Source organism: Episyrphus balteatus, chromosome 2 (genome assembly GCF_945859705.1).
Source record: "Episyrphus balteatus chromosome 2, idEpiBalt1.1, whole genome shotgun sequence".
Lineage (NCBI taxonomy): Eukaryota > Metazoa > Arthropoda > Insecta > Diptera > Syrphidae > Episyrphus > Episyrphus balteatus.
This window is the reverse complement of record NC_079135.1, coordinates 33,426,914-33,442,675: the sequence shown is the minus strand read 5'-3', so window position 1 is coordinate 33,442,675 and position 15,762 is coordinate 33,426,914. Positions and strand designations below refer to the sequence as shown.

The 15,762-nt window shown below is 33.2% G+C and overlaps 1 protein-coding gene across 9 annotated transcripts in view; it reads right to left on the bottom strand.

Moving 5' to 3' along the window:
- The window catches only part of LOC129909189 (probable serine/threonine-protein kinase nek3), a 186,978-nt gene that overhangs the window by 79,026 nt on the left and 92,190 nt on the right, over positions 1 to 15,762 (bottom strand). The window contains exon 1 of one of the 9 annotated variants that reach the window (XM_055986207.1): positions 8,202 to 9,287. The exons of the other annotated variants lie outside the window; for them this stretch is intronic. Within the exon in view, the coding sequence (XP_055842182.1) occupies positions 8,202 to 8,291 (90 nt within the window). The 5' untranslated portion in view covers positions 8,292 to 9,287. Of the gene's footprint in view, positions 1 to 8,201; positions 9,288 to 15,762 lie in introns of those variants that run through there. 9 annotated transcript variants of the gene reach the window in all.

The window sequence follows — 15,762 nt, the reverse complement described above, 5'->3', positions numbered from 1 at the left end:
TGAAAGTGAGCTGAGCTGATGGTTGAGCTGAGCTGTTGGGTGAGCTAAGGTAAAGTGAGCTGAGCTGAGCTGTGATGGGTGAGAGGATACATTGATTTTTATTTGGAAAGTATAATGAAATATGAAGATATTTTAAACTTTTATAAAACACCATTGCTTAAGATGTTTGGTTCTAGTTATTAATGGAATTATTTTAACACATAGATATTTTTATAAATAAGACAGATAATTTTTCGTGATCTTTTCTCTTGGTGTTTTTGATAGTAAATATATTTCTATTTTTTTAGTAAAATATTTCTTTTTTTATCATAAAAAAAAAATTCCGGTAGAATCCGGTTTTTCGACTTTTTTCAAAATTCCGAGAAAATCGGTTTTGAAAGTTGGGGTAAATTTTTTTTTTCGAAAAATTCCCGAATCTTTAAACGCTCCTGGAAGCTAAACCGCTTTAGAGCAATTTTTGGGAGTGATGCCAAATGATAGCTTGTGTCATGGGCCTACGCTTTGCACATTGTCAGATTTTTAAAAAATCGCCTTCCATGTTAAACCTCCACATCATGCCTATTTTTTCAGAATCGTGCCTATTTTTTTTTTACTTTTAAGTTCTCCCGGTTTGAGAACGCGTGGACCCACAGGAATGGGAGTTGTACCCAAATGTAGGTTAGAGTCCCCGCTATCTCTTGGCATCAAAAATTTTATTTTAATTTTCTTCAAAATTCCGCGATATAGGCGTTGGAACGCTTTGATCTAGAGACAGGGGAGTGGTGCCATATGAAAGCTTATATTCTCAGCTAGCCGATAGTGGTATAATCCGGTTTTTCGATTTTTTTCAAAATTCCGAGAAAACCGCGTTTGAAAGTTGGGGTAAAATTTTTTTTCGAAAAATCCCCGAATCTTTGAACGCTCCTGGAAGCTAAACCGCTTGAGAGCAATTTTTGGGAGTGATGCCAAATGATAGCTTGTGTCATGGGCCTACGCTTTGCACATTGTCAGATTTTTAAAAAATCGCCTTCCATGTTAAACCTCCACATCATGCCTATTTTTTCAGAATCGTGCCTATTTTTTTTTTACTTTTAAGTTCTCCCGGTTTGAGAACGCGTGGACCTACAGGAATGGGAGTTGTACCCAAATGTAGGTTAGAGTCCCCGCTATCTCTTGGCATCAAAAATTTTATTTTAATTTTCTTCAAAATTCCGCTATATAGGCGTTGGAACGCTTTGATCTAGAGTCAGGGGAGTGGTGCCATATGAAAGCTTATATTCTCAGCTAGCCGATAGTGGTATAATCCGGTTTTTCGATTTTTTTCAAAATTCCGAGAAAACCGCGTTTGAAAGTTGGGGTAAAATTTTTTTTCGAAAAATCCCCGAATCTTTGAACGCTCCTGGAAGCTAAACCGCTTGAGAGCAATTTTTGGGAGTGATGCCAAATGATAGCTTGTGTCATGGGCCTACGCTTTGCACATTGTCAGATTTTTAAAAAATCGCCTTCCATGTTAAACCTCCACATCATGCCTATTTTTTCAGAATCGTGCCTATTTTTTTTTTACTTTTAAGTTCTCCCGGTTTGAGAACGCGTGGACCTACAGGAATGGGAGTTGTACCCAAATGTAGGTTAGAGTCCCCGCTATCTTTTGGCATCAAAAATTTTATTTTCATTTTCTTCAAAATTCCGCGATATAGGCGTTGGAACGCTTTGATCCAGAGACAGGGGAGTGGTGCCATATGAAAGCTTATATTCTCAGCTAGCCGATAGTGGTATAATCCGGTTTTTCGATTTTTTTCAAAATTCCGAGAAAATCGCGTTTGAAAGTTGGGGTAAAATTTTTTTTCGAAAAATCCCCGAATCTTTGAACGCTCCTGGAAGCTAAACCGCTTGAGAGCAATTTTTGGGAGTGATGCTCAATGATAGCTTGTGTCATGGGCCTACGCTTTGCACATTCTCAGATTTTTAAAAAATCATCTTCCATGTTAAACCGCCACATCATACCTATTTTTTCAGAATCGGGCTTAACTTTTTTTTTTCCTTTAAGTTCATCCGGTTTGAGAACGCGTGCACCTACAGGGATGGGAGTTGTACCCAAATGTAGGTTAGAGTCCTCGCTACCTTTTGGCATCAAAAAATTTTTTTTCATTTTTTTCAAAATTCCGAGATATAGGCGTTGGAAGTTGGGGAGCTCACTTTCAGCTCAGCTCACTTTCAGCTCAGCTCAAATGAGCTTAGCTATGGTACCTAGCTCAAATTTGAGCTGAGCTGTGAGCTGAGCTGAAATGTGAGCTTTTTGCAACCCTGGCAACTTGCCACATGGAAATTACCACATGCAACTTGCCACACACAACTTGCCACATGCAACTTGCCACACACAACTTGCCACATACAACTTGCCACATGCAACTTGCCACATACGACTTGCCACATGCAACTTGCCACATGCAACTTGCCACATACGACTTGCCACATGCAACTTGCCACATGAAACGTGTAACTTGCAACGTGTTGTGTGTTCTATGTTTGCCGTACTACGGCGTACTGCATTTTTAAATACTAAAGTACTGCCTACTCTAAAGGTGAAACGACAGCCCTGCTACCCAGGGTGATCGCGTCATAATCCCTTTGACATTCTTGTCAAAAAGTAAATATTCATACCCACCCTCCCATAAGAAGTATAACTTCAAAAATTATCAAAATTGGTTCATTCAGTGCAAAGTTATGAAGTAACAAACACAAAAAAAAATACATACGAAGCGGTAAAAAAGTCAACCAAATTGTATGTAGATAAGTCAACACAACAAAAACATTACTGTTAAAAAAAGAGCCAAGTTCTTCTATGTTGAAATAATGCTGGCACAAAAAGTATTGAGATGTAAAAGTGTACCAAGTTCAAAAGTTTGGGTTCAAATTCGTATCAATAAAATTTTGATTGTTCTCTTGACAATTTTTTTTTAATTACCGGTTTTCAAAGTTATTTCAAAAATTGCCAAGTAAACAATTTTGATGAAATTCTCAAACTTTAAATTTTTTTCCTTTATATAAACTACCAGAATGGGCCGTTCTACCAAAATTCAAGATTGTACGATAATCAGAAGTGCTCTATAATATTTAATGAAAACTCAGCGGAAATGGGCGGTTGCCACGCCCCCTGGATGAAATTCTCAAATTTTTTCCTTTGTAAACACCACAAGCCCTATCACCGTGTAAAATTTCAAGTTTCTACGATATCGGGAAGTTCTCCATAATTTTGATGATCTGTCAGTGAGTCAGTGAATCAGTGAATCAGTGAGTCAGTGAGTCAGTTACGGTTTTTGCGATTTTTGAAGCCTTATATCTCAGTAACTACTTAATGTAGGAAGCTGGAATTTTGTGAGATGTTTGGTTTTGACCAGCTCAACAAATGTAGCGAGATTGAAATTTCTAGCATCTTTGGTGTGGAAGTTAGAGGGGGGTCGAAAATGGCCTGAATTGTTTCCTGTAAATAAGGGTGTAGTGCCAAAGTTGCTAGAGAACTTGGCTGGGCACTACCGTGCCCCTTGATATTTATTGTGCAATGTACATGCGCCAAGAATGAAAACTTTAAGATTATTGGTGTGGATGGCGAGCCGGCTGAATTGTTCTACTGGATATGGAGATGATTTGATCAGGAACACATGGAAACTCTTTTGTTCAGAAGAAAATATGCTTTAATGAAGAGAAACATATTAGTCCACCACCTAAGAAGATAAGAACATAATAAAAGTCTTATCAACACCGATAGTGAAATTTTTTCGACTCATTTGTTTGATTGCCCAGAAGTTTTTGTTTCCCCCAAAACGACCTGGGGGACAGTTCCCGATCACAGCGTTTTTTCATTTTATCACTTCACAGCACCTTTTATGCGATTCTCAAACTCAATGTGATAAAATGTGTACTAAAAAGTACTAAATGAAAAAACTTTCATTTTTGAGAAAAATATATTTTATCAGCTTATATGAACAAAAGTTTTCCTAATAAACGAATTAGCCTAGTGAACAAGGCATTTGCCCCGGGTGTCTTTGAGATTGTTTTTTTTTTTGTGTTTCTTATTGTTTTCTTATTGTGATAAATAATTTATTATGTATGTGAAAAGATTTAGACAATTGTTTTATTTCTTTCACAAATCAAGAATCGAATTTAGTGTGAAACTTGGAATTTTGTCTTCATTTCAAAATATCAAAGAACGGGAATTGACCCCCCTGATCTAGTTTTAACAGTGGGGTTAAAGGCACGAAAAGTTGGTTATCTACCAGATCTTCAAACTTTGACAGACTTTGAGGAAAAAACCTAAGTTTATCATCGCTATAGGTACACTATCTCTTTCTCAATTCAAAAATCGTTATTAAGGCTTTTAAATGAAAGAGCAACTATAGCACCTGTAAAGCTTTATAGAAGCAAAATTGTTAGTCGGGATACCGCTTTTTGCTAACACTGTCCATCTTATTCAATTGTGTAGGATGACTACGAGAAAATCTCCTGCTACCTAAAATTTGGTCAGAAAAGAACATCAAAGAAGTTTAAACGTGCATCGTCGAGGAAGGTTTATGACATGGTTATTGTACTTTCTTACTGGAAGTAACTGTGCACAATTCTCAAATCCCAAAAATAGTTGAATCAACGTGGTTTTCGTTGATTTTAAATTGTTTTTTCTCTCAGTGTAAAAGACATACCCAAATAAAATACCAATTGTAAATTGGTTTTGTTGCTAATGAAACCAACTCGAAAGACAGCTTGCTAAGGACCAAACCAGCAGTTTTACTTTAGTTGTCAAAATTGCATTTCTAACCATCAAAATTCATATTATTCGACGCTGCCAAGCTTCACTTCAATATTAGGACGCTTACATCTGTAAAACTGCGTACTCTTATTTTGGATATACCTATTTTTTTAATTATCTGAACTTTAGTCCAAAACTGTGAGTTGTGGTTATTATTGAACAACAATCCTTGAAGAATATCAGTAATTCTATCTGTGTGAAGATATCTTGTTCCGAGATAACCAACTTAAGCGATGTGACGGGTTAATAAGATTGGATGTGTGCATTATTTTAGTATTCAGAAATTCTCAATCAAAAACCTTCTTCGAAATTCAAAACAAGCTTACAGACCCTGAAACCAACTTTCTTTCGCAACAGACTGTTAAGCTTACACTCAAAAAATTTATTAGTAAAACGGCTACGAATGGCATTCGTAACAAAAATATTCGTGCATTGTACGCATATTCGTAAAATACACGCAGTATTCGTGCAGTAGAAAATTTACGAATGCATTAGTAAAATTTTACGAATAACTGTAGTAATATCCACGAATTTATTCGTTCAATGTACTAATTTTATTCGTAAACAAAAATTAAACAACTTTTATTAGTACATTGTACGAATTATTGCGTACATATAACTAATAACATTCGTAAATTCTTCGTACGAATCAGGGGCGTACACTCCCTTGGGGCAAGCAGGGCGGTGCCCCGGGGCCCCCGACCGACCCCAGGGCCAACACTGGAGCCAATGCAGAGAAGCAAACTGTTAACATAAATTGAGTTACGAAGTAACCAGGGAGACAAATTATGTCATTCAGTGTAATGTATAATGCATTGGTAGCCACACAATTTATGTATGTTGATTTAAAAAAAAGTTACCCCAGGGGCCCCAAAAAAAAAAATAAACTGCTTTTTTAAAAGAAAAATTATAATTTTATCTTAGGGCCCCAAAAAATATTACTTGAAAAATCTTTGCCACCACAAATAATACATTAGGGGCCCCAAAACAGCAAAAAAATATTATTTGAGGATCTTCTAAAGTGGTTCAAAACAATCAAATGGAAAATTAAATATAAATTCAGGGGCCCCAACATAAATACATCAGGGCCCAAAATAAAAACATTACGTTATTGGTGGCATTCCGAATATTACTTCAGAACAGAGGCCCCAATACCTTTTAATTCTTGGGTCCAAAAAAATTATATTATATTTTAGGGGCCTCTAAGCACTTAATTTTGAGGCTCTAAAAATAATTTTTCAGGGGCCCCAAAATAAAAAAAAATATGTCTGATGATGGAAAATAAAATATGTTTTTATTACTTCAGAACAGAGGCCCCAAGAACCATCAATCCTAAGCTAAAAAAATTTTTATTTTAGGGGTCTCTAAATATTTTATTTTGGGGGCCCCTAGTACAAGTGTTTACTACTTTTATGAGAGACATTTTAAGTAAGTATAGCAAAGTGCATTACGAACATATTAAAAGATTAAAATAAACCTAAAACTAAATAAGCCATACAAAAAAAAAACGTATGGCGTATACGTAATTTTTTTTTGTAACTAAGGGGCCCCCAAATATCAAAGGGGCCCCAAATTTTAGTCTTACCCCGGGGCCCCGGTGACTCAACGTACGCCACTGGTACGAATGCATTCGTAATTTCTTGCATTGTATTCGTAGTATTTACTAATAAATTCGTACTATTTACTAAATAAATACTAATATTCGTAGAGAAATTTATTCGTAGGGTGCCTGTACGCATTATTCGTAGAATATACGAATAATTCGTTGAGTGGTACCAAATTTGAACCGAAATATCCGTTGTTTAAGTTATTTGTTAATCATTTTCCATTCCTAAATAGCATCAAAAAGTTAGTTGCTATACGCGTGTCGTCGCTAGTAGATCGCCTATATTTCACGGAAAATATAATTAGATAATTTAGTAACATAAAGTTTGTAAAAATAGTGTTTGAAGTGATTACAGAACCAAGGATCGACTGAACAACCAGAATCACAACAAAAATCGGGTGAGTAATCTATGTTTAAGATTAAATCATTGTCCTTTATAGCTTATTTCATTAATCCTAATTTATTTTTTGCCTTTTAACTTTCATTTTAGAATATTCTTCCAAGGTTTGCATCAAGAATTCATCAACAATCAGCTTTACCAATTGGCAAATGGCGGACCATATCAAAACCTCTCTGGTTAGAAGTACTTTTCTAAAATATTTATTGTAAGTATAGACATTCTTTCGAGCGATTTTCAATGTTATATGTTTATTGTTTATGTATATATTTTCAGTGGTCTTCCAAGAAAAACAATATGAACACCAGGGAATACATGTGGTATAATATTTAAGTCCAAAAACTAATAAATTTTAAAAAATGTATGCAATAAATTATTATACTTTTGAAGTACAGTTATATGCTTGGGTAATTATTTCAACAATTAATATTTCAAGAAATTTCAGGAAAAAAACCAATGGCGGAAAGTTCTACAATAAATAACATTCGTGCCTTAAACGAATAGCACTGTACAATGTACGAATTATTAGTAAAGCCATTTGTAAATATTACAATGCTATTCGTATATTACAATGCTATTCGTACAATATACGAATAGTGCTGTACAATGTACGAATGAATGAGAAAAGCATTAGTAAATACTACAAATTATTCGTGCAATGTACGAATGGGAATGTAAATCTACTAATAGTATTCGTACAATGTACGCATGATTTTCTACGAATACTAATAAAATATTCGTAAAAGTACTAATAAACGTCCATTTTACGAATAACATTCGTGGCTGAAAACCACGAATAAAATTCGTAGAATGTACGCAGTTATTAGTACTATTTACACATGAAATTTTTTGAGTGTACAATGCACTGTCAGTAGGACAAAACTTTACTATAGGTTCCCCACCCTCATAAGTATCTAACAGGAGTGCACTTGTGTTAGGGTTTTTAGATGATTTCGAGTCTGCTAACAGCAGCACTTTAAATCTTTTCCCCCTTCCACTCCCACTTTTTCCCGCCCACACAAACCGAAATATAAATAACTTCACATAATTATGTTTGTCAAGGTATAAACACAAACAACACACACGTCACACATAATGTTGTCCTCTTTTTCTTTAAGTCGTGCATCAAAAGTACCCTATACCAACTGTGTGGATACCGGCTTGGCTGTCTATTTGATACTAACGAGGCTCTAGCTTTGATTTGCGCCTTAGATTATGAGTGCTCCTGATATGAATCATCATCGTCGACGTGTCGTCGTCGTCGTTAAAAATCTAGGATGTTTCGAGGTGAGAGCAAATAGTGATGGGGTGGTTCTTTTTAAGGGTGGCAGGGAAAAAAGACTGTCATTCAAAAAAGACACAATACATTGAAGAGAAATTTACCTAAAGCAAGAAAAAATATGAGAAATTATATTTACCATCACGTCGCCTTCGTCTGCTATTTCGTCATTAAATGGTGACTCCTCGAAATCTTCTGGATCGATCACGAGGTTCTCACATTCATCCATTTTTAGCCCGTGTTTGCCCCCGTGGTGGCAGATGTTTGCTTTGTTGTTGTTGTCGCCAATAGTCCTATCGACGGCCGTGGGCACTTACACCCACAATGGGGGTATTTTTTATTATATTTGATTTTTTTTTCCTTCTGTTTTTTTTTCTATATCCTTCTATCCTTTTATCTATATTTTACAATTCATTGCGGATATACGCGGCTGGTAAGTAAGCAGTTGTTGTTGTTGTTTTTGTTGTAGGTTGGGGTAAGGGAGGTCACTCTAATGGGGCAGGCAATTTTTTTTTCTTTTCTGCAGACTCACTTTTTGCAGGTATCTATAATATTGGATCTTTTGTTCTTCACTTAAAAAAATCCACTAAAAAATGTCTTAAAACACAATAAAACAAACTAAAATGTACACCAAGTTTGCCTTAATTTCAGTATTTTTTTTTTGTTTTCCAAGGATCACTTGAAGATATCCTTCAAATAATAATTTGCGTTCTTCGCAGTTAAAATTTTTGCAGAGCAGAAAAAATAGTCCTTGGAAAATTGTATAAAAAAAAAGTCCTTCTAGACGTGTAGAGGTATGAATCACACCTCTACACTTATTGGGATTGATTTTGATCAACTAATTAGAATAAGTTGCTGCTTTCACACGAATAATAAAGTAACCGGCTCGAGATTTGATTACATTGAATTGATTTTCTTATTAGAGTTTTCATTATTTGAAAATATTTTGGATTTTTTTTTTATTCAACTTGAAGAGATTTAACCGAGAAGGACACGAGTCCTTGTGAATGTACTCGAATCCGTTTTTCAAATGAATGAGTAGATATGTCGATGAATTGTGCTAGAGAAAGTATAGTGGTAGTGTAGAAGTTTGTGGTTTAGAGTTTGCGCATTAGGGGATAATAACGCCATGTTGGATAAGGGTTGTAAAGAAATCGATACCCTTATACTAGAGACATCTGTGTGTTCAAAGAAGGATATCTTTTGGGTTAAATATGTGATAAGTAAACTAACTGTAATTGGTTGAGGAATTAGATTTTATGTGTTTCATTCAATTTTGTTTCCGTCAGATGTCGCAAATGTTTGATTTGATAACCCATGGTCGGATACGATTTCCTTTTACTTATGGACAGAGTCATAGAATTGTTTAAATGGCAATTTAATTTCTTCTTCATTTGTTTGTTCTCTAAGGATTTGCAGGATGCTCTGTTAAGTATCACAATTATGCCCTGGCTAGTATCACAGGTTGTCTTGATAAATATTTTCGAAAAGTATCAAAGAATAATAAAATAATTAATATAACAATAAGTAATAGGGGTTTTACTTTGTATGTACCTATACCAAACACAACTAACGGAAATCAGATGTTTAAAAGGCATAGAAGGCACCAGTAGCATCAACGATGTAAATGGATATCAAAAGTAGTGTTTACAAAAATCAGCACTTCAAATCTAGTTTTAAGATTAATGAATTCTCTTTTATTTGGGTTTGACTGTATTTTTATGTTATTTCTTTGATATACATAAACTTGAACAAAAATCAAAAAGTGTCATTATTTTTGTGGCGGATTCACAATGAAAGGTATATAAGTTGTTCAAACAAAAGAGCTGAGCAACAAACTTTATTTTTATTACTTTTTACTTGCGATATAGGTACCTACTATATAACAAGTTATGCATTCGTACAAAAAAAAAAAGTTGAGATAGCATTTTTCCATGACATTACGATGGTAGAGAATGATAAAAAAGTGGGTCCCGGAAGTCCGTCTGTCTGTCCGTCTGTCAGTCTGTCAGTCTGTCTGTCTGTAAACGAATCTACAGCTTAAACGGATGAACCGATTGATGTCAAACTTGGTATGTAGCATTATTTGGCGCCTCTCCAGAGGGGTTTTTGGAATTAATTTTTTTGGACCAAAAATAACGGTACTTGTCATATACCGATTTTAGTAAAATTGAAATTTCTCAAAAACGGCTCTAACGATTTTGTTTAAAAAATTCAAATGTTAGTTTTAAGACAAGGTCTATCTTTCAATAAAAAAATTTTTTTTTGAAAATCATTATTAACGGTATCTGCCATAGAACCGTTTTTTTCAAATCCGATTATCTCTGAAAGAGCTTATTCGATTTCAACGAAACTTTTTGTGAAGAAGCATTTATATAATTTAAATATAAACCAAAAACAAAATTTCAAAAAAAATAATTTTTGGATTTTTAAAAAAAATGTTGAAAATTATTTTTTCAAAAATCAAATTTTCGAAAACGGGACATTGAATTTTTTTGAAATTTTTTTTTTAGATGTTGATTAGTGATTTTTACAAAATGGCATACCAATATTATTTTAAAACTTTTTTTCCAAAAAATTATTTATAAAAAATTAGATTTTTAAAAAACGGCTCTAACGATTTTGAAATTTTTTTTTCTAAAAATGCATGTTAATATATCAATCAAAATTGCATACTTGTTTTGGAGGGCAATTTGATTTCAGATTTTATTTTATTTTCTTAAAAAACTAATTTTATTTTTTTTTTTTACCTATATAGTAGGTACCTACATTTTCCAAATTTCTATATAAAAAGTCTTAAAAATTTAAGCAACTTTAACTCTAAGAGCAAGTTCGTGCGACCCAGTCGTGCATTTTATTTCTTATTCTTTTCATTCTTCATTAATCAATACTAAAAATTATAAAATTATAAATAGAATGAATGAAAGGCTTATATCAAGAAAAATACTGATAAAAGGCCAGTAACCTTGTCGATTGTGTTGAGGAAGACCGTTTATTAAATCCATTTTGTTGATTTTTGTTACATATACATACATACAGTGCGGTTCACATGGTTAGACGCACCAATTTTCGTTTACATAAATTTCATTTTTTTTTTGTGTGTGTGCAAGAATAACCAAAAAAATTGTATTTATTAGAATGGTTATTTAGTTCTTAATAGAAAAACAAAAAGAAATAGTGGGTGAGTGGAAGTTAACGGTACTTTTTAGTCCTTCTTGTCCGTGATGTAAGAAAAAGGGCAGCTTTTTTCGGTTCACATGATTAGACGCACACCTTAAATTAGTTAGTTTGGTGAGATCTATTGCACTGATTTGATTAAATTTGGAAGATTAAACATCAAGAAGTTAATTTTTAGTGATTTTCATTCAAAATCTGTTAAAAAAATTTCTGAGCGCGAAAGAATAAGGGATAAATGACGCGTTGGATTCCAAAGGTCTTTCCATTAGCCCCATTGCCAAAAAAAATAGGATGAAGTGACTATTTCGAGAGAAATTATTTAAAAAACAGTGCATCCTATGAAAAAAACTTCAAAGGAGGAACAATAGAAGCTTTAACACCCCAGGAAAAATGAAAATTTATGAAAAAAGCGTCGAAAACAGCTCTATCCCCGAGCAAAATTTAAGAAAAAGCTCGGCTAACGGGAAGAACATCAACTTTTCGGTGATTTTTTTTTAATGCTGAACATCCTAGATTAAAATAAAACTTAAAAATAGTCTTTAAAAATCGCCGTTTGAAAAAAAGAGCGGTTTGAAACGAAAACTAAATCGAATGTAATATTAAATGGCTCCCAAAACCATTACTCCTCCTTTTCTTGAATGTTGAAGTGTCAAAAACTTTTCCTCCTTGTGAAAATCGTGAAAGTTGTGGAAATCACCGAAAAGTTGATGTTCTTCCCGTTAGCCGAGCTTTTTCTTAAATTTTGCTCGGGGATAGAGCTGTTTTCGACGCTTTTTTTTATAAATTTTCATTTTTCCTGGGGTGTTAAAGCTTCTATTGTTCCTCCTTTGAAGTTTTTTTCGTAGGATGCACTGTTTTTTAAATAATTTCTCTCGAAATAGTCACTTCATCCTATTTTTTTTGGCAATGGGGCTAATGGAAAGACCTTTGGAATCCAACGCGTCATTTATCAATTATTCTTTCGCGCTCAGAAATTTTTTTAACAGATTTTGAATGAAAATCACTAAAAATTAACTTCTTGATGTTTAATCTTCCAAAGGAGAATGGGCATTTTGGACGTTGAGCGGCCATTAATAAAATTGGTATCAAATGAAAGGACTATAACTTAGGAAAAACTTTTACTATGGACGTTTCGCAGTATTGCGTTAAGAATGTAAGAAAATGCAGTATTAGTATCGTTAATGCATTATTCAATGTATGAACGACAAATTGGTTTATATTTTTATTTGGAACATAAAATATGATGCTCTGTCATTTTCCCTGAGTCTGAAGTCATTACTCTTGAAAATCCGACCAATAGAACTCATAATATAAGATTTTTAAGACAACCACTTCAAGATTTTGTTCGAAAGTTTTCAAACAATTCAAACTAACAAAAAATTGAATAACGAAACTCTCAAAATTGTCTTGAAACTGTTGTTTTAAAATGCTTATAGTTTGGGTTCTAGTGGTTGGAAATTCAAGATAAAGGTCTTCAGATTTAGGGAAAATGAGAGAGTATCGTATTTTGCACTTAAAAAATACACACATAAGATAAAACTTTGAGACAACCTGCATAAACTGTTTTATGCAAAAATGCATTTTATCCGTTTTTGGTGTACGCCACAAGGATAAAACTTCTCCACAAAATTTGTAAACCTTAATTACAGCAAAAAACAAAAAATTCATTCCTGGCCGCGCAACGTCCACATTCCATACAAACTTGCCCATTCTCCTTTAATCAAATCAGTGCAATAGATCTCGCCAAACTAACTAATTTAAGGTGTGCGTCTAATCATGTGAACCGAAAAAAGCTGCCCTTTTTCTTACATCACGGACAAGAAGGACTAAAAAGTACCGTTAACTTCCACTCACCCACTATTTCTTTTTGTTTTTCTATTAAGAACTAAATAACCATTCTAATAAATACAATTTTTTTGGTTATTCTTGCACACACACAAAAAAAAATGAAATTTATGTAAACGAAAATTGGTGCGTCTAACCATGTGAACCGCACTGTATGTAGTGTTTTACCGTTTTGACGCAATGAACATTCTTAGTTTTAAATTAAAGAGAATAACTACATATTTCAGTTATTGAAGCTAATAATATGAATTAAGTTTAATAATAATTGATGACTAAAAAAAAACAAATCATTTTTACTTGCGATATAGGTACTATACAGGGTGTCCCAAAAGTAATGGATCAAACGAAATATGCTGATAGGCCAACTTTAGGGCTCTCAGAAATTGGTAACTTGTTCATCCCAAATCCTTACCGTTTTCGTTTTAATGCAGTTTTTGTGAAATTTCGAAAAATCCCGACTTGGCAACAGTATTTTGCTTCCTCCGCTCATAATTGATTTTTGTTTTATACAATTCTTTCACTAAAACATTGCCTAATAATAAGAAATAATTAATTAATCAAAATATTTTTTATTTCATACGCCATTTTGCTGCAAATTAATTAACAGTTCCATGTTTTATAAAAACTCAATTTCTTTCTTTTATTTCAGAGCAACACCCTGAAAAAAATTTGTATGGTGTGGCACTGGTTTATTATTTTGAAAACTTGCTGTGTTATTGCAGTTTTCAAAAATGTATAAAAATTTCCAAAGTTGAAATTAGAACGAAAGATATTTTAATTTGAATGCAAAAAAACAGACGTTTTCAGAGCAAAATAACAAACAAAAATCGAGGCTTTTTTTCAAAAAGAAATAAACAAACAACAGTCGAGAAAATGTGTTTATTTTTCTTTGTTATTTTTCTCTGAAAAGCCCTGTTTTGTTGCTTTTAAATTGTAATATCTTCAGTTCTATCTTCAACTTTGGAAACTTTTATACATTTTTGAAAACTGCAAAAACACGACAAGTTTTCAAAATAATAAACCAGTGCCACACTATACAAATTTTTTTCAGGGTGTTGCTCTGAAATAAAAGAAAGAAATTGAGTTTTTATAAAACATGGAACTGTTAATTAATTTGCAGCAAAATGGAGTATGAAATAAAAAATATTTTGATTAATTAATTATTTCTTATTATTACTCAATGTTTTAGTGAAAGAATTGTAAAAAACAAAAATCAATTATGAACGGAGGAAGCAAAATACTGTTGCAAAGTCGGGATTTTTCGAAATTTCACAAAAACTGCATTAAATCGAAAACGGTAAGGATTTGGGATGAACAAGTTACCAATTTCTGAGAGCCCTAAAGTTGGCCTATCAGCATATTTCGTTTGATCCATTACTTATGGGACACCCTGTATATCAAGTTATGCATTCGTACAAAAAAAAAAAGTTGAGATAACATTTTTCCATGACATTACGATGATAGACAATGCCAAAAAAGTGGGTCCCGGAAGTCCGCCTGTCTGTCAGTCTGTCAGTCTGTCAGTCTGTCAGTCTGTCAGTCTGTCAGTCTGTCAGTCTGTCAGTCTGTCAGTCTGTCAGTCTGTCAGTCTGTCAGTCTGTCAGTCTGTCAGTCTGTCAGTCTGTCAGTCTGTCAGTCTGTCAGTCTGTCAGTCTGTCAGTCTGTCAGTCTGTCAGTCTGTCAGTCTGTCTGTCTGTCTGTCTGTCTGTATAAGGAACTAGAGCCTAAGTGGATGAACCGATTGACTCCAAACTTGGTATGTAGCAGTTTTTGGAGACTCTCCAGAGGGGTTTTTGGAATTAATTTTTTTGGACCAAAAATAACGGTACCTGTCGTACAAAAATTTCGGAAAAGTTAAATTTCACGAAAACGGCTCCAACGATTTTGTTAAAAAAATTCCAATGTTAGTTTTTAAACAAGGTCTATCTTTTGAAGAAAAAAAATTTTTTTGAAAATAGTTATTAACGGTACCTGCCATAGGACCGCTTTTTTCAAATCGGATTTTCTGCAAAATTACTTATTGTATTTCAACGAAATTTTTTATACAAAAGCATTTATATAATTTAAATATAAGCCAAAAATAAATTTTTTTAAAAAATAATTTTTGGATTTTTAAAAAAATTTTGTAAATTTTTTTTTGAAAAATCAAATTTTCGAAAACGGGACATTGAATTTTGTTGAAATTTTGTTTTTAGATGTTGATTAGTGATTTCTACATAATGGTATACCAATTTTATTTTTGAACTTTTTTTTAAAAAAATTATTTATAAAAAATTAGTTTTTTAAAAAACGGCTGTAACGATTTTGAAAATTTTTTTTCTAAAAATGCACCTTAATATATCAAATAAAACTGCATACTTGTTTTGTGGGGCGATTTGATTTCAGATATTGTTTTATTTTTTTTGAAAAATGAATTTTATTTTTTTTTTGTTTTGTTTTTTGTTTTTATGTGCCTATATTTCCCAAGTTTCTATATAAAAAGTCTTAACAATTTAAGCAACTTCAACTCTAAGAGCAAGTTCGTGCGACCCAGTCGTGCATTTTATTTCAATAATCTTTTTAGTACAAGGCGACGCGAGTCAGTGGCGAATTTCATTCTTCAAAAGGAGAATTCATTACATACAAATTTATTGTTATTTGTATATTGACTTTTATGAAAACTGCAATTTAGTTTTGAA